Consider the following 20,824-nt stretch of genomic DNA (forward strand, 5'->3'; position numbering starts at 1 on the left):
TTGTGGGGAAAGCTTTCGCGCTGCGACGCGTCGTGAGCAGTGGTGTCATGGAGGCCACACGGAGTAGACAGCGTGTGGCCAGTCATTTTTTCACACGCAAGGTACGGCACGGTGCACGTGTGTGCTCGCTAGAACGTGCACGCTAGAACGTGCCCCCCTCCGTAGATTCACGAGCCAAGTACCCAAATGGCTACTTTGCATAACAGGTTGAAAATGTATCCTCAGATTCCTCACTCCTCGCATCTATGGGCTACACGGTAAGCAACACAGCATGTTGGCTTCATTAGCTGCTGCTGCCAGTATCCTGTCTGCACGCAAACAATGTCTCAGCCACCGTCGAAGAAGAGAAAGATACTCATTCAAAGCAAACTTTTAGTTTCAGCTCTATAATTCATGGCATTCCTTGAATTTGTATTAAAGACTAAGCTAAAAAACATTTCCTATACACATGTTTCCTAAGTTAAGGTAAAATAAAATGCGCGCGCACGTCATTTAAATACCGTCCTGCCAGTAAAAAAATCTCCATGACACCGCGGGTCGTGAGCTTCTCCATCGGCCACTTCCAGCGAAAGCTTTCCCCACAATAACGGAAAACAGAAAAGACACTAGCATCGAGCCCTGAGGGACTCCGGTCAACCCGTAAAAAGTGGTTAAGATCCAACATCCGAGTGGCTGGTGCTCATGTCACTTAGCCTCCCGTCCTCTTTCCCCCCCGCCGTGTCGGCCGCGTTCGGCCGGGTCCCTGCCGCCGCCGGTCCTATCAGAGCCTCCCTGGGTATGCAGCTCATCACCGCGTCGGTCAGGTCGCGGCGGAAGCCCTTGCTGAGGAAGTTGTACAGGACGGGGTTGGCGACGCAGTGGAAGAGCGACAGGTTCTGCGTCAGGCCGTACAGGAAGTAGAGTGCGTCCATCGTTCGGCAGCTGTAGTGGTCCGCGTAGGGGTTGACGTAGGAGATCATCAGAAGCGTCACCACCAGGTGGTACGGCAGCCAGCACGCCACAAACACCAGCGAGTAGACGTGCACCAGCCGCACCTCTGACTGCTGCACGTCCGGAGCCGAGCGAACCGCGCGCGCTATGAGGACGTTGAAGGTGACGATGACAGCGGCGGGCCCCAGGAACTGGCACGCCAGGTTGAGGAAGAAGAACAGGTTGAACCACTCGGTGTGGTTGTGCTCCGGCATCAGGTAGCAGCCCGGGTCGTCCCATTCCACCAGGTCCACGTGGACGTTCTCCAGCAGCGCCAGCAGGAAGGAGAACAGCCACAGGCCGCCGCAGAGGAGCCAGCGGCGCCGGCGGTCGGCCGCGGGGAAGCAGGCGGCATGAGGCCTGGTGAGGGACAGGTACCGCTCCAGGGTCATCAAGGCCAGGAAGAAGGAGCTGCTGTAGAAGTTGAGCATGTATACGAGGTTGGTGACCTTGCAAAGGGAAAAAAAAGACAATTGCAATCACGATGAAGGCATTTAGCAGACGCTCTTATCCAGAGCGACTTACAATAAACAAGGTGATCACATGATCTTGAGGTAGTAGTGCCTCAAGAAACTAGGATGCCAGGTAAACCAAGGACCTAGCATCAGTCAAATTAAACAATGTACTATTGAAATAACAATCTGTACATTGAAACTACAGGATACCAGATAATGAACCTAGCATCTTTTTAAATAACATGCTATCTAGTTTACATTCTTAACATTGTAAACTTAAAGTTGTACAATGCAGAATCACAAATAACGATTTTTAGCAACCTCTGCTGGTCACTACCGTCACTGCATACAATTTCCCTAGTCCTCGATTACCCAGAATTCCATTCGTTTTCACCAGAAGCCGGAAGCGTTTCAAAAAGCGATCTTTTAATTGTTTTATACTATCTACGGATCGTTTCTCTTAGCCAGTGGAGCATTAGTTACCATGAGCTGTGCTTTCTTTTTCTGTTCTTTTTCGATCTTCCAATCCTACATTATCTTAAAATCAGCGTGAGGTTCCTTTTTGTTAATAGCGCGGTAGTTCCTGGCCAAACAGGAAACCGTTGCGGTAGTTCCTGAGGACGTCGGCCACGACGTCATGACGTTGGCCAGGAACGTCATTTTCCCGGGAAAGTCCCCCCCGTACACGTTCAATAGAAAATATATAAATAAAAGGCTTCCGGGGGTGAAATTCACGGAGTGGGTGTTGTGAAACTTTTGCCACTCGCAAAAGATATACAATTTAACTTTAGTTTTGTTGAAAACGTTACCTAGTATTACTTTAACATTTTTCAGTCACAGCCGTTTATGCTGTGCGCCGCTTAGAAAAAGCAAATAAAAAACTAAACTAAAACAAAGCCTTTTCACAAACTAAAAACTAAACTAGCAAACCTGCTTAAAACGAAAAGTTTTGTATTAAAAGGTTAAAGCACTATATTGTGATAGTAATCATTGCTATAGAGTGTTTGTTCAGTCTCCCTGTCTCTCCAGCTCTTTAATAAACAGAACATACATTTTCAGGTACTGTAGGTGACAACATTTCAGCCAATCAGGAGAGAGTACCCATTTATCAGCTACATTTTGATAGTGTTCCCGTTCCAATTTGTTCAGCTCATTTCTTTGTGTCACCACTTCCAATTTCACTCGTTTAATCTGTATCCTGACTGAGTTCTCTATCCTCATTGGATAAAATCGGTCTCCTGACCTGAAAATGCATTTTCTGTTTAATAAAGAGCTGGAGAGACATGGAGACTCCTGTTACTAAGCAAACACTCTATAGCAATGAGTACTATCAGAATATAGAGCGATTTAACACTTATTTTGACCAAATAAAATCACTTACCCTACCTTTAAAGTTTGACAACAAACATAAACATCTGACAATGCAAAAAACAATAAGAACCTTGCAGAGGAAGTGGCCCCAGAGCCACACATCGCCCACGGTCACCTCCATCATGAAGAAGGGTAGGACCAGCACCATCATGAGGTCCGACAGGCTCACGTTGATGACGCAGAAGAGCACGCCGCCGGCCGCGTGGCGCCGGCGCCAGTTGACCCAGACCACCAGGGCATTCTCCAGCAGGCCCACCACGAAGACCACCAGGTAGAGGAGGAAGAGTGTGATGCGCCGGGCGTCCTTGTCCAGGTGGAAGGTGCAGTCATGGAGGTACCAGTCCGTGTCGTTGTCTGAGTGGTTGCCGTGTTCTTCCAGCGACATGGTCTCTGGCTGGTTAAAAAAAAGACCAGAGGACGTTATAAGGGCTGTAACTACTGACGGTTGAAAAAGTACTCAAATGTTTTATTTAAGTAAAAGTATCAATACTGCAATGTAAAAGTAAAAGTCCGGAATTTAATTTTTACTTAAAAAGTAAGTAAAAGTACAAAAGTATTGGTATCAAAATATACCTAAAGTACCAAAAGTAAAAGTAAGTACTAACATTTTTTTAAATAGCCGATCTACAAGTTCACAATGCGTCGCAATGCGACGCGAAAATAGTAGCCTGGTAAACCCCCCTCCCTCCGGAAATCTCATTTGCATTTGATTTCAGGAAGGAGTCTGGCCTGAAGGCTTGTCTGGGCGTTTCTAGCCCGTTCACCAAATGGACGAGCCTATCAGCGTCGTCGCTCATCGTTTTGTGATTGACAGCGAAAGTTGGCCAATCAGGTGGCGAGTTCGAGTGAGCCCGAATGTAACCGAGTGCAGCCTGAGTGCAGCCGAACAAAAACGAACGGCAGCCATCTTTTTTGACCGCAGTGTTTTTTCTACTCTCTTTTAAACTTCAAAACGCTCTCAAACTTTGAGGCACGGAATTTACTTTTAAGATATCGTTTGGATATGTTTTATAATGTAATCATTTATATCTGCAAAGTAACTAGTAACTAAAGTTTTCAAATAATTGTAGTGGAGTAAAAGTACAATATTTGCAAGTAAAAGTATAGACAATTGGAATTACTCGAATAAAGTAAAATTACCTCAAAATTGTACTTATGTACAGTACTTGAGTAAATGTACTTAGTTACTTTACACCACTGACTATCGATTGTATTTTTTGTAAATAATCGGTTAACCCATTCAAACCGGGGAACTCATCTGTGTAACCACTTTAAAGGGATAGTTCACCCCAAAACATACTTTTTTCAATCGATTAGTCACCCCATGGAGACTTGAATTCATGGATATTCTTTTGTTTTTGTCGCATTCCTAAGCCAATAATTTAATGACCAGCCGCGGTTCCGGTAGGAGACACAAAGGAGACTCTTTGTGTCTCCTACCGGAACGATAGGAATAAAAAGTCATTTTGGGGGTGAACTATCCCTTTAACCATTATTTTATGCTTTGGCTCATATTCATATAAGCTTGTAGATCTGCTATTTTTGAATAGCCAAAGAAATCTAAAATGACAGAGATGCATCTATCTATCTAGTATCTAGTAGTGCCGTTAGAGAAGGCTTTCGCAGAGTGTGCAAATATAATATATTCACATTCAATTATGAATTTGAAGTGTCTGAACACTGTGTCCAGTCTGAATTGCTCTGTTACTGGTTTCAATATAATTCATGTTTGATCTCTATCAACCATAAGATCTAACAAGTTGCAAAGCACACAATAATCCTAACAGGTTAATAATGTACAGTAAGACACAATCGAGTGCCAGGACTGGAATTAAGTCCCCACTTTCCATAACGAAGATACACACATTTATCACCTTATAATAGTCACAGAATTAGTACTTAGACAAGTAACCACCAGTGATGGAAGAAGTACTTTTTTTACTTAAGTAAAAATATCAATACCTTATTGTAGAAACAGTCTGTTAGTACAAGTTCGGTATTAAAAATGTCCTTGAGTAAAAGTACAAAAGTTTTGGGATCAAATATAATTCAATTACCAAAAGTAAAAGTACACATTATGCAGAATGTCCCATTACACACGTTTTCAAATATATAAAATCCTTTGAAAATAGTAGATCTACACGCTCACAACGCGTCACAAAGCGACGCGTTGTGAGCTTGTAGATATGCTATTTTCAAATTGCCAAAGTATAGGTTTGAAGTTGTGTTGTAAAAATAATCAAAATCTACACAGTAACTAGTAACTAAAGTTTTCAAATAAATATAGTTTGCCTTTGAGATGTAATGGAGTAGAAGTAAGATTATTGAAAATTGGAATTACTAATAAATTACTAAAAAGTAAAAATACCTCCAAATTGTACTTAAGTACAGTACTTGAGTAAATGTACTTAGTTACTTTTCCACCACTGTTTGTTAACCACATCAACTGAATATGAGGCAGCAAAATTGGTTTACCTTGGTCTGTTGGTGTGTGTCTACTGGAGAGGATAGACGATGAAGAGACTGGGTTCCATGTTGAGTTGTGTCACACTGAGCAGCTTGGTGTGTGTGTGTGTGTGTGTGTGTGTGTGTGTGTGTGTGTGTGTGTGTGTGTGTGTGTGTGTGTGTGTGTGTGTGTGTGTGTGTGTGTGTGTGTGTGTGTGTGTGTGTGTGTGTGTGTGTGTGCACACGCGCGCGCGCGTGTGCGTGCGTGCGTGCGTGCGTGTGTGTGTGTGTATGTGTGTGCGTGATCAGTCACAAGGCAACTCTACCAGCTCTGCTGTCCTACAGTATACTGGACTGTCAGGCAGTCTGGAGTTTCTCCCCTCCCATTGCTCATTAAAGGACGACTTCTCCCATTTTCAACCTATCTTCATATTATAATTGGTCCTCACTAATGCTCATGATAAAATGGTACCATCTTAGAGGAGGGCTGTGTGCGGACAGTTCAGAATCCCGTCTACCAGTGACATCATCGATAGGGAATCCAAGCTAACAGAAACTGCAGGCTTTCTATTCCTGGAAAGTTGCAATGCAATAATAGAAGCCATCGTTCTCGCATTAATACAAGTCTAAATAAAAAATGTGAAATCTTGTTGGAAAAAATGATCCTGCCTAACGATGATGTCACTGGTAGACAGGTTTCTGGACTGTCCACAGACTAGTCCTCCTATGAGACACAGACCGAGTAGAAAAAAATTGTGCCATTTTATCATCAGCATTAGTGAGGACCAATTATATGAAAACAGGTTGAAAATGGGTGAAGTCGTCCTTAACAGCGGTGGAAAGTAAGTATTCAAGTACTGTACTTAAGTACAATTTTGAGGTACTTTTACTTTTATCTCATATTGTACTTTTACTCCACTACAATTATTCTAACATTTTTGTTACTAGTTACTTTGTAGATTTTGATTATTATTACAAAACATACATTAACCACTTCAGCCCTATATACATTTCGGCCATTTGAAAATAGCAGATCTACAAGCTCACAGCATTTATATATGCTATTTTCAAAATACTTTTCATACATTTTCTACATTAAATAAATATATATATATATATATATATATATATATATATATATATATATATATATATATATATATATATATATATATATATATATATATATATATATATATAAGAAATCAGTACTTTTACTTTTGTACTTTAAGTATATTTTGATACCTTTGTACTTTTACTCAAGTAAATTTTGAATTCCGGACTTTTACTTGTAAGGGCACGGTCACACCGAAGTTTAATTCTACCTATGAGGGCGGATTCTGCCAATGTTTTTCAAGCGGTTTGCTGCCATTTGCGTATTTCTGAAGAAAAAAAAAGCTCCATTCCCAATGAAATGCATTGGTAGAATCCGCCCTCATAGGTAGAATAAAAGTGCGGTGTGACTGTGCACTTAGGGCGCGCTCCCACCAAGAGTTGGCTGGCCGCTGTTTGCAGAATCTGCCAATGCATTGTCAATGCAAATGCGTTGATTCACGCAAGAGCAGATTTTTCCGCTAGTCGCGCAGACCTTGCGTTTATCTGCTCTCCGCGACTAAGCATAAAAGTGCTGGAGGCAGGAGCCGATTTTCTCCCTCTGTCCAATCGGGTGAGTGGAAGGCGGACTGTCTCAAGACTCAGGAAGCAACATGGTGCTCAAGGCAGCAGGCAGTGGGTCCTGAAAGTGAGTGACAGGCGCGACACTCCCGTTTTTTAGAATCCGCTGGCTGCAAAAAACTGTGGCCGCGCACAACCTGCGTTTAACAGCGGCCAGCCAACTCTTGGTGGGAGCGCGCCCTTAGGGCGCGCTCCCACCAAGAGTTGGCTGGCCGCTGTTAAACGCAGGTTGTGCGCGGCCACAGTTTTTTGCAGCCAGCGGATTCTAAAAAACGGGAGTGTCGCGCCTGTCACTCACTTTCAGGAGCCTCCCCGTAGCCCCCACCGCCTGCGCCAGCTTTGGGAATGTGCTGCGTTTGTGTAGGGCTGGTTAAGTCCCGGGAAAGACGCACTGTGATTGGCCAGTAGTCACTTTGAGTGGCAGTTGGGGCACACCGCCTGCTGCCTTGAGCACCATGTTGCTTCCTGAGTCTTGAGACAGTCCGCCTTCGACTCACCCGATTGGACAGAGGGAGAAAATCAGCGCCTGCCTCCAGCAGTTTTATGCTTAGTCGCGGAGAGCAGATAAACGCAAGGTCTGCGCGACTAGCGGAAAAATCTGCTCTTGCGTGAATCAACGCATTTGCATTGACAATGCATTGGCAGATTCTGCAAACAGCGGCCAGCCAACTCTTGGTGGGAGCGCGCCCTTACAGAGTATTTCTACATTGCAGTATTGATACTTTTACTTAAGCAAAAAATAACTTGAGTACTTTTTCCACCACTGTTTATCAACCACTTAAACCCCAGCATTCTTATTGTGGGTGAAAGCGATGCGTTGTGAGCTTGTCGATCGGCTATTTCAAGCCAAAGCCTTAATTCCCCACAAAAACTTTTGTATTTTCACAGACCCCCATGATAATGAGAATGTACACATTCTGGGTCCATTTGGTTCCACTTTTACACTCTTACACCCTCAAGGAATTTTGAGGAGGGTCCCTTGACTCCGCTTTGAGAAAATAAAATGGTAAAGGGTGCATTTATATTAGTGCCTTTATACAAAGCGCATGGCGGAGGAATACATGCAAGGCACCAACCTGCTCATCAGGAGCATTTAGGGGTTCAGCGTCTTGTTCAAGGACACTTTGACGCTTATTCAGGGATCAAACCAGAAACCTTCCATGTCCCAAGCGGCCGCTCTACTGAGCCACACTGTCAAACCACTGATCTAGTGAATTACAAACTGAACAACAACTAAAAGAATGTTTCTCCTCGTTGTATTTTCACAGACAACTCGTGTAAGGACTTTATAATAGGACATAATAAAGGACTAAAACATTATGCTGTTTACTCCACTATACTTACAGTATTTGACATCTTTACTTACTTGTTACTTTTCACATTTTATTATTAATACAAAACATACATTAACCACTTCAGACCTATGTCATAATTTGTGAAAAGTATGAATAATTTTACTTTAGCCTATATGTTGATGGCAATACTTTTGCACTTTTCAAGCTGACACACTTTAAATCAAATGAGGATCTCACAATCTTTTCAAGATTTTACAATACACACCCTATACCCACTTGCAGTGGGCCCACGCAGTTTCACCAGGAACTACACCTTTCTATAGTGTTACTACATTGCTTATTTCTCGTCTAAAATATTTTCAGATACTGTAGGCCTACATATTTTATTGTATACTGTTTAAGTTTAAAACAAGTAATTCACTGTCTGGACTTCATCTTGAATGAGATTCAAAATGGAGTATTCCTGTATAATTAAAATCAGGTGTGTTTTGAGGAACATGCCGCTATGGGAATCACACATGTGAATGAAATCATGATTCATGTTTATTCATAAGGGCATGCTGATGTAATCATGCGATATGTTTGCGTTTGATAGGAAGTAATTAAGATTTGACTTTTAGGGACTTTTGACATAAAAAGAAAATAGATTTTCTACTCTTCTTTTGGCATCTGTTATCAGGTATGTGCTCATTATGACCACAGGTCTAAAAGTGTGAAAAACACAACTTTAAGTGTAGTAAGTAGTAAGTAAATCTCATAATAATTCGATAAGAAAGTTAAATGGAAAATAAACGCTTTGTTTTAAAATACACTTTATTAATCTAGGCTACATGAAACATAGTATTTAAATGGAACAGACGCCTATCAGATTAATGTTATTGCTCCCCTTGAACGAAATAATGAGAATATTAATATAAATTGTAATACCTACATTGGGTAGAATTGCAAGGCAGACTAAACCAAAGCAAACACACAAACTACCACATGCAAACACAGCCAACATGTAGCTGTACCAACACACCAGCTAACTACTAATACACTGTGAAAATGATGATTTCAGCAGATCTCTTTCACAGATCCAGTTTTAAGGAACAGAACACGGCAGGTCGTTCCATCCTATTCCAGGAACGGATTCAATAGACCCATCATAAGACTCAACGCAGTCTTCATCACCACCATAGCTATTAGGCTCAGTAGGGCGCCAGAACCTGGAGAAGTATAGGAATCACTCTAAATCACTGTGTTATGGAACCAATTTGTATGGGTCACGAGGAAATATATGTATGTGTGTATATATATATATATATATATATATATATATATATATATATATATATATATATATATATATATATATATATATATATATATATATATATATATATATATATATATATATATACACACACACACACATATACATATACACACACACACACACACACACACACACACACACACACACACACACACACACACACACACACACACATATATATAATATATATATATATATATATATATATATATTAGGGCTGGGACTCGATTAAAACAATTAATCTAATTAATTAGAGGCTTTGTAATGAATTAATCGCATTTTAATCGCATATCGATATTTGACCTGAGAACAGTGAAAAGCTTTTTTTTCAAATGGATTTTGGCATACGTCTTTAAGTAGGCCTACAGTACATGTACTCAAGAACTGTATTGAAGTACAATTTTGAGGTATTTGCACTTTGAGTATTTCCGATTTCTAATACTTTTACTTCTACTTCACTATATCTCAGAGGCAAATATTGTACTACTTTTACTCCACTACAATTATTTGAAAACTTTAGTTACTAGTTACTCTGTAGATTTCGATTATTATTATAAAACATACAGTAACCATGTGAAAATAGCAGATCTACAAGCGCAATGCATTGTGAGCTTGTATCTCTGCTATTTTCCGTTGGAAAAGTGGGAATTGTCTTCCATGTTTCACCCAACCTTTTGGCAGAAAATTTTGACTATACAACGGGGTTTTTTTTGGGGGGCTTTTATGCCTTTAATGATAGGACAGTAGACTGACAGGAAATGGGGAGAGAGATGGGGGGTGACACGCAGCAAAGGTCGTCGGGATCGGGATTCGAAACCATGACACTCTCTCAGGCTGGCATTGCAGCCCAGGGTGCCTGGACCGGCCACACTGCGGCCCAGGCCGGCTCGGGGGTCTTCAACAGGGGTTCCGGAACCACTAGGGGGTCCTCAAAGTTACTACAGGAGGGCCACCAAATTTTTGTGTGAATAGATAAAAAAAATCTTTCCATTAACCACTTGAACCCTAGCATCCCTCGTCTGAGGAGAACTTTAGCCAAAAATAGCAGATCTACAAGCTCATAACTCATCGCGCTGCGAGGCATTGCCAGCTTGTAGATCGGCTACTTTTGGCAAAGAGGTTTGGTGTAGAGGGGAAAAAAGCAGACCAAGTACAGAGTGAAAGGTCAAGTTTACTAAGTATTGACGGTTTAAGTGGTTAAATGTCTGAAAATACACATTAACATGAATCCAACACACACTGATGTTTGACAGTGCTGTCAAACAAGTCTATGAAGCTTTAATCTACAACACAATGTTATACAATATGTAGTGGGGGGGGGGGGGTCCCTGCTTCATCTCTCTCTCAGCTAAGGGGTCCTTGGTCTGAAAAAACATTGAAGACCCCTGGTCTAGCTGACATGTGGTCACCAGGGTAAGGCCATGACACACAAGGTCACTGTGTGACAGGAGACAGAATGCAGGGACATTTGTGTTGGCTGAGATTCAAATCAGCTGCAGATTAATGGCATGTCTCCTGTTTTGTTTTTGCTGGACAAAGTATTATACACTACAAGTACATGAGTTTTTAAAAGTACAAATTACAAAGTAGCTACATTTTCAGAAATGGTTAAAAATGTTGTGATTTTCTTTTAAAAAAATAGTGAAAATATTTGCACTATAACAAGTGCAATGAAATGTAGAGGAATGAAAGTCATCAGCTTGCAAAAAATAAAGCAAATAAAACAAATACTCCCAAAATGTACTTAAGTAAAGTACTCAATTGTAACCAACTAGAGGTCCGGGTGCCCATAGGGCGCCCGGCCCGTTAGCCGCGCACGGGGCTCGCTTATTTTGGGGTACCAAAATCGTGGGATAAAAATTTCCCCCCAAAAAGTTAAAAATAAATAAATAAAAAATAAATAAATAAAATACATGGGGGACCCCCTGGGAGTCTTGGGACCCCCGCGAAACATCGCAGACCCCCGTGAAACATTGCAGACCCATTCGGCTGTTTTTGTTGATGAAGGTGGTTGCTTGTTTCTGGCGCACATCTGGCAACACTGACTGCCAAGCGGCTGCGTTGAGACACTGGCGTGTTTTAATGTTTTGTGTGGGATGTGCATGACATATTAGCGTGAGTGTGGTGTGATAGAGAGACATGAGCAAAGTGAAAGCAACGGCGGGGGTTGAAGCGAAGTGGTCGCGTCACGTGTGTTGTTGTTGTGGGGAGATTTCAATAGCGACTGCGTGGTGTTGCTTTCGGTTTCGCTCGGTGGTGGTCGTTGGTGGTGCTCACGCTAAAGGGAACAAAATGGTGTACCCGTAATGTTGTCCGGCTCGCGGTGTTTCGGTTGCGCTCGGCGGTGGTCGGTGCTGACGCTAAGGAACAACATAGTCGACCCGTAATGTTGTGAGTTTGTGCTGGCCGCAATTAATTATGCTCCGAAGGGGCAGATGTGTAGTGAGCAATGAAAAGTAGCCTACGCCACCCGTAAATTAATTGCGCGCGTTGTGGCTTGTGTTGTTAGTGACATGTGATATGTTGTTATTGTGTTTAGTGCGAAACAATGACATGGGAAAATGATGGCTTTTCATCTCTCCAATGTAATATAGGATTGTTTTATTTTCATCTCTGGAAAATCTTTCAATTTTGGGGTGTGTGAAATTGCAGACTTTGAATACAGCAATGCACTGATATTAAAAATAACATGTACATTATAATTATTGAATAGTGAAGTATTTTATTAAAGCATGTACTCCAGCACTTTAAATTTAAGTGCAAATTTAACTGAGCAACTTTCACTTATGGTTGGGTAATAAGTGCTGGGGATCAATTACTTTGTCGCTCACTCTCTCCTCATCCATCCTGTGTGATTTCCATTGTTAAAGGACAGTCAATTGTGTCTTTTCCTACAGCAGCAGGAAGGAGTAGTCAGCACAGAATGACTCATTCTGGGAAAGTTTAAGGAAGAGCAGTCCCTGAGGCCCGCCATGTTCTGTGGAAGTCTAAGTAAACATCATCAAGTATTGTGTCAGCACTATTAGCCGAGGAGTAAAGCTGATATTATTATTACCGCATCAGCACTAGTAAATGAGTAAAACTCATTCACAAAAGCAGGAGTGAAACTCATCTAGTAGGCCCTATTTCAGTTAATTTGACGACCTTTCTATTTGTTCGATATACTAAACCTGTGAACTGTGTGTGTGTGTGTGTGTGTGTGTGTGTGTGTGTGTGTGTGTGTGTGTGTGTGTGCGTGCGTGCGTGCGTGCGTGCGTGCGTGTGTATATATATGTTACAGGGAAAATGGCATTCCAGGGAAATTGAAAGGGGTACGCTTGTTTTCATGCCCCTCATGCAATTCTGTAGAATCAACGCTAGAGGGCAATGCAAGCCAGACATGAGCCCCACACCACACACGCACGCATGCACAAACCAGCACGCACACACGCATGCGCACACGCGCGCGTGTACACACACACACACACACACACACACACACACACACACACACTCCAGGGGGCGGGCCTGGCGGGCTATGTTAGTGCAGTGAGTGGCACTTGGAGCAAACGCAGTCCCCACACAACATCATTTACGATTCTGTGCCTATCGGTACATAACTCGGACGGCGCTTAAGTCGACTAGCAGACCATCGGCCGGTCGTCGCGGGCACTCGCGCCTGGAGGCGCTCGGGCGCGACTCCTCGGCCTCAAGGTCTGCTAAGTCGGAGCGCCTTCCGTCATGGTCCAAAACTATACTTTATCAGCGAAAAAAAAGTAGTCCGCGGTTGTTTGAAAAAGTAATGTCCCAAGCTGGAGTCAAACCCCGGCTCCCAGTGGTAGTGGGTGGGGAGTCCAATGATTATCGAAGTGCGCCACTGAGGCTTGTACTAGTGGTGCAAAGTAACAAAGTAGATTTACTCAAGTACAATTTTGAGGTATTCGTACTTTACTTGAGTATTTCTCTCATATTATCCATTTTATTTTCAGCGTTCCCCTAGCGTAGCTTCCTGGTTAGTATGTTGTTGTTGTGGTCGTCGTCCTCGCATCAAAGCCCCGCCTCGCAGCACCGCCCCGTGCCTATAAAACAAGCGCTCCCCTGTCAATTTCCCTGGAATGCCATTTTCCCTGTGACATATACATGGATGCTAAAGGTCAGGTCAAGGTTAAATTTGACTCTGGGAGAATAACAAAAACTCGACGAACGATCATGATTCACTTTATGCATGTTTTCTGTGAGTGAAAACTGTCATTAACACACATAGGATGCCAATGCATTTGTGACGCGCTGTGAGCTTATATATCAATTCTTTTTAGAGAAGAGATTTGGGGAAGAGGGTAAAAAGGAGGAGGGGGCCTAGGATGGACCACTAGGGGACTACAATCAATGTGCAGTAGTAGAGAGGGTTAAAGTGGTAAAATGTCATACGAGCTGGTATGCATTAACCACTTTAAACTCTATTTTATACTACTAGACCATACCCGGTGAAGGTTATTGCACGTCCTGTAGCGCGGTCCCCCCGCGGGTCCCCCCGCGGTCACCCCTCCCCACGGGCAACCCCCCCCCCCCCACGGGCAACCCCCCCCCCCCCCACGGGCAACCCCCCCCCCCACGGGCAACCCCCCACACACCCCCCCGTCGCGGAACCCCCCGGGTCCCGTCGCAAACACACACACACACGCAATGTTTAGCGCGAGTCGTCTCGTGCGCGCACACGCACACACAGAGCCAGCGTGTGCGCACACACACGGGCAACAGTGTGTCGCGGATGGATTGGATGCGACGCATGCGCAGTTCCACCCTCTGTGGATGCGACGCATGCGCAACACAGGCGCGACACAGACCACGACCCAAGACAGACAGACGGACAGACAGAGGTTACTCAAATTATAGGAAGATACTATTTGAATCTACAAGCTCAAAACCCGTCACGTTGTGAGCTTGTAGATCTGCTATTTGAAACATTTTGATGATTTGTGTTTAATAATTTGATTAATTATAAATAATGTAAATCTGCAAAGTAACTAACTAAACTAGTAACTAGTAACTATATACTCAAGTAAAGTAAAAGTACCTTGAAACAGTACTTCTTCAACCTAAACCCAGTTTCAAATTTTCTATAAAGTTTATAGCCTACAGTAAATTGTGGAACTATAACGTATGTAAATTAAAACCCATATAACCACATTAGAAACTATAAGAGAGATAAGCATAATTTCTTTTATCCAAACTGCATGAAATTAAATAATTATTTATGTGTGAATCCAGCATTATCATCAGAATGAGTTGGGTTCCATTGCAGTGTAAACAGCACCAAATAGTGTTCATGTCTTGTTGGTACAGGGACACAGAGCACAAACAATGTGACATGAGCACTACTGTTTTTCTTAAAAGTAGCCTAATAAAATGTAATGTCAGTATGAGATTTAAATGACGCAAAAAATCGAATTGAGTGGTTTAACATCTGTCTAAACGGTCTAACATTTTTCACATCTGCCTTTTATAGCGCCACCAGGAGGCCGACTTATGTAAAACTCATTTTTGGATATTACTCATTTTGTATCCAAATTTCACGTAAATCAGTAGGATATGATTGCTATAGTCATGTGATCAAGACGGATCTGTTTGATTCTTCATATTCCATCCTGATTGGCTAATATTGACATCTAAAGTTTGCAGGAGTGGCCCGTTGTGAACAAAATGCCTCAAATCATGAACGCAGCGTCCGATTGCGGTGAAACTTCACATTCGCACTACGTTGAGGAACAAATGCCACCATTTCAACATTGCCCTATTATAGCGCCACCAGGAGGCCGATTTCTACAACAAAAAAATTATATGACTCCTACAAATGTTGTCCAAACATCACACTGCACATATTATCTCTTTAGTCAAGTGATCCGTCCGATTTTTCACTTTCTAGCCTGATTGGCGAATTCCGAACATTGCTGGCCCACACTAACCTATACCTGACCCAGCGGAGACCTCCTCCAAGGAGCACCTTTTTCAAGTTTTTGGTTTATTTTTAACAAGTTTTTCATTCAGTGAGTAGACAGAAATGGTACCATCTTATAATGAGGGTGCATGTGATGAAGGAAAATCAAGCTGTTGAAATCAAAAAATAAATATAAAAAAACTGAAAATTCAAAGACTTTCAAAATGACTTTTTATTAAAATGTATAATCTTTCATAACTGAATAACTGTTGCAGTTGTTGAGTTGATGTATATCTATGACAGTTGATTTTTGGAACTGACACAAGTTATTTTTGTCTAACAAAAGGCTTGGCCTAGAGATTTAGCATGGAACATTGTTGACATTTTCTGTCCGCTGAAATCTGTCCCCCCTGTTGATAAAGAAGTAACTTTAACCTTGGGGTCCTAATGCATTTTCACACTCATCTGTGTATGGCTTTCTTTTTCTTGACGTCCCTGCATTGAATGGCAACGTGAAGGAGGAACCCAGCGACAACAAAACCTCCCCGCAGATTCAGGAGCTTGTGACCACGTTGACCAATCAGTCTGGCCTGGACTTCATCCGTAGCCACAAGCCTTTCCACACAGACAAGCCCAGCATCCAGGGACAGTGTCATCCTTTCACCAACCCACCTCCTTCTATAGGCCCAATTATACCTTCTATAGGCCCAGTCACACCTTCTATAGCCCCAGTTATACCTTCTATAGACCCAGTCACACACACGCACTCGCACACACACGCACGCACACACCGACACACCGACACACACACACACACACACACACACACACACACACACACACACACACACACACACACACACACACACACACACACACACACACACACACACACACACACACACACACACACACACACACACACACACACACAATAAATAAAGACAGCCCTGGGGCAATACTGTACATTTTTACAGAAACCTGCGAGAGACTGAATATTGTTTTTAGCAATGGGAATGTGTAGCCTACTTGGTTTGGATGTCAGTATTCGAACATATTAGAGTAATCACATTCTTTTGTTTTGTAAAAAAAAACTAATTGTTTATATAATGAACATAAATCAGCCTTGTTCTTTTTATTTATTTATGCTTGAGTTGCCAGTTATTTTCACCCCCTTTTTCTTCCAATTTTTTCTTCCACATTTCTGTGTTGCCACTGCTGTTGTACCGAATGTCTGTCAACTGAACAATGTGTAGTAGCCAGGATATTACTGAAAAATACTTGATATGCTCAAATAAAGCTTCAGTATATCAGATGACTATTGACTACATAAGAAGCGAGCAAGTCTAGAAGCTGTTTCTTTGCATTTTAAAACGTGGAGAGAGTGACTTCACATCTGACCACAATGACAATGGAACACAGGGAGATAAGCTTTTTCAATGTATACGTTCTAGATGAGCAGAGAATCACTTTTCACCACTGAATCAGTTCCAGTGTGTCTTATTACAGGACTGGTAGCAAATGGAAATATTTACAGGTACACAGTAAAGAGTGTTAATTTAACTCTGAACCCGCGAGGGGGTTAACACTCCAGATTATACAGTGCCTGCTATTGAGATGGGAGGGGAGGGACATGACATAAACATGAGTGTAGAATGTATCACATTTAGAAAATATTACATTTTATGTGATGTTATTTACTAAACCGTCCGTGGTTCTAATACCATAGTTTGTAGGATGATGGGGGTCAGAACCTGTTGTCTTTTAGCAGTCCTACGCTGCTCATAGTGGTGGAAAGGACTCATTACCCACATATTCATAAAGCTACTTGTGTCTTTATTTACTCACCATATAGCATCTGCAATACAGGTTTATCTTATCTTTCTTATCTTGTGTCAATTAATTTGCATTTATTTCTACACAAAGGTAAATGCCAACATATGCCAATTCAGCATTCCATGACATACATTCATAGTTTGGTATGAAGTTAACACATTCCATGCCAGAGTTTAATATCATAATGTACTCACCAGTGCCAGCGATTTATTGTTGTTTTTTAGTTTTTTCACGTCACCACAGACCTCGCTAAATACCTTATGATCGCGCGTTAAACTGTTTGTAGACACACAGGGTAGCTGTGTGAGTGGCCCAGAGAAGAAATGTTCAATCGGCGACATTCCATTTTGCAGTAGTCGCAGTTTCTATTAAACAGCGTTCAGCGCGGAGAAAAACAACACCGAGATAATGGCGGATTAGCGGAAGCTTTAGAGCGGCGGCGGATGGGAACGAAAATCTTCGATTGACATTCATATCCGTTTCCGGTGTGCTACAATGAAATGTGTCACTGCGAGGGAGGCCTACAATGAAATGTGTCACTGCGAGAAAAAAATAAAGAAAAAAAGACCACTTCGCGTAGATCTACGCGACTGGCACGCTGCGCAATTATTTAGGTTCGCGTATAACTACGCGATTGGCACGCAATGTGTTGTTAAAGTAGGCTCAATACGAATAAGTGCAGTTCATAAAGACTCAGGTCATAGTTCATAAAGACAGAGGTCATGGTGGACAAGCAGGTTCTCAAGTAGATAAAGAGTAATCTCTCAAGAACAGATTCTGCACTGCGTTGGAATCTGTCGGGGAGGTTCGTCATAACAAGTGCGCATGGGCGTGCCTTCAGATCAGGAAGCGGGCCGCGCTTTACCCAATCAAATGTAGTGGGCGGGATTCACGTGTCCGTCCATCCTTCCCCCCTCGAAACAAACCGAAACTAATTTAACAATAACGTCCGCGGAGCAGACAAAACCACGGAAAGATATTCACATTTTAACTTACTCTTTCATCATAGAAACAAGTGGGCTTATAACCAAAACGATCAATGTTCTCTGGGAGAAGTGGTGTTAGTGTTCCGTGTAGAAATATTGTTAGTGGGAATGAAAACATAGTCGCACCAACCGGAAGTGACGCGCTGAAGGCATACAAAACACCGGTTTCCTTTGCGCTCTGGCTCTACGTTTTCTTCCGCCCAGAGCCAACAGACATAGAACAAACAGCAGAGGGCGCTGTTTTTCATTTTCAGTTGGCGATGGGTTCCCAGATTGGATAAAGAGTGACACTGAAATCTGGCTGTGTTTTGATGAATAAATATTGCTTTTTTAAAAACCCACAGTATGTGGGTCAGTGACGTGACACACCAAAAAAAGTGTTTTTTAAAAACCTTTACATAACAGGAATAAAAAGGATTTACTTTTGTTCTACTCACTCATCTTTATGGAAACATATTTTGTTTTTAGATATTTTATTGAAATCAGAGTTTATTCAGCATTTTGTTGTACTTGTGCCTAAAATCGTCATATGGTGTGACATGACAATAAGTGTTTATAAAATGAAAATGGAGTACACCTTTCTTAAGTTACTCCTTTTATCAAAGTCCTTTATCATAACTAACCTGTAATCCACTATAGTTTTGTGAAAATGTATTAAATCTGTAATTATTTTCGTAATCAACACTCAATCAACACTCAATGCTGTCGGCCTTTCAACATATTTTGTATTTATTGTGACTAAACTTTCTCTAAAATTACACAAATATTTGTGTAATTTTTATAATAATATTTTATAATAATAATATTTGTGTATTTTTTGTTTTCATCATTAATAAAGGTATGATTTTTTCACTATTTGGAACGTCACACCAAATGATTTAGTGTCACACCGTAGGATGATATCTTCATGTTTCAAAGGAAACTGTGTTTTAACCTACCTATTAGTGAGTACTGAACTTTACTGATTGATTAAACAATTACTTAGGAAAAACAGCAACAGGAAAATTGCTTTTACATTGAATAACATGGCCTTAATATCTCTGAACAGGATATTATTGTAGGGCTTTAACATGGGATAACAAGGAATTCAATATCCCCGAACAGGATACGATTGTGGAAACAAATAATCAGTTAGACTAACAAGTTCAAGGTTAGTTGTGCTTTATTGCCAGACCCAAGGGGTCGGCTTACATGAGGCTTTGTACCTGTTTCGTCCATACATGGGCATGGTCACTTTGTCCTTAGGCCCCAGCCAAACAAAAGTCTGTCACTTTGTCCTCCGGCCCCAGCCAAAAAAAAATCTGTCCCCCAAAAAAGTCTGTCCATACATGGGCATAGAAGGGACACACGTCGTGCGAAGCCCGGCCATAAAAGTCTGTCCCCCTTTCGTCCATACATGGGCATGTTTTGTACCTGTTTTCTCCATACATGGGCAAAAAACTGGTTTTGGTCACTTTGTCCTTAGGCCCCAGCCATAAAAGTCTGTCCCCCTTTCGTCCATGGGCATAGGCACAGGCTGACACGTCATGTGTCTGGGTCTGGCAGAACCAGGTCTCCTGGTCTTGTTTTATAGTTACAGTATTGTACGGCACAAAATATGTGGACGGTGGGCATCACAAACGTAACATGCCCATATATGGGGTGTCGTAACACAGCCTATACTGTATACTGTACACAGAGACAACTTTAAACTAGATTTATAGACCATAGCAGCCTGACAACCTGATGTTGCAAAATAATAAGCAACCATACGCAGATGTACAAAGGCGAACAAGCTAGCGAGTGAGTCAACAATAATGCCTTTCTGTTTCTAATGAGCCGGTAATAGCTAGAAGGATGATTGATGACTTGGACAAATGATGACTTGGACCTGAGACTGGACTTGGACCTGGACTGGACTTGGACCTGGACATGACTTGTATCTGAGACTGGACTTGTATCTGAGACTGGACTTGTATCCGAGGCTGGACTTGGACCTGGGGCTGGACTTTGATCTGGGGCTGGACTTGGACCTGGGGCTGGACTTGGACCTGGGGCTGGACTTCGATCTGGGGCTGGACTTCGATCTGGGGCTGGATTTGGGTCAATCTCTCCATCATATATTGAGTTATCTGGGGATGGAGTCAAGTTCAGTAATTGTTCTAAATTCCTCCTTTTTGTTCTGTACTTTAGTTGGGCATTTCTCCATGACTCCCTCAGCTTCTCTCTCTGTGATGGCGGAAGACTCTTTATTTTGAATTGTGGGATTTCTCCCTTATATTTCTTGTCTTGGTATCTGTTCAAAGGCAAAGAGAATAGTGTGAATATTTTAACAGAGGTGAGCCAATCATGCCAGCAAGTGTTCATAGCTGGCCTGAACATTTCATTTCAATTAATGTTTATTTATTAATCAATACATCATTATTACCCACCCATAGTCTAATCTCTTAATTTCATAACTACGTTCCTCTTAGTAGCACTGCTTACAGAGTTCTAGTCCACTGACATTTTAGCTATAATGTTTTGCCATGTTTCAGTAAATCTGCTCCAAGGCCTTTTGAGTCAACAATGAAAAACCCTAG

General features: G+C 42.0%; 1 protein-coding gene across 1 annotated transcript; it reads right to left on the bottom strand.

The window, feature by feature from the left end:
- Positions 1–551: 551 nt before the first annotated feature.
- LOC308098224 (G-protein coupled receptor 182-like) lies at positions 552–5,356 on the bottom strand. Its single transcript, XM_080446485.1, has 3 exons — positions 5,271–5,356; positions 2,866–3,189; positions 552–1,418 (listed from the first exon to the last, which is right to left on the bottom strand). Exons 2-3 carry the CDS (start codon positions 3,178–3,180, stop codon positions 651–653), a joined length of 1,083 nt encoding a protein of 360 aa, XP_080302611.1. The 5' UTR covers positions 3,181–3,189; positions 5,271–5,356; the 3' UTR covers positions 552–650.
- Between the last annotated feature and the right edge of the window lie 15,468 nt (positions 5,357–20,824).

This window comes from Gymnoscopelus braueri, assembly GCF_963280865.1.
Source record: "Gymnoscopelus braueri genome assembly, chromosome: 13".
Taxonomy (NCBI): Eukaryota; Metazoa; Chordata; class Actinopteri; order Myctophiformes; family Myctophidae; genus Gymnoscopelus; species Gymnoscopelus braueri.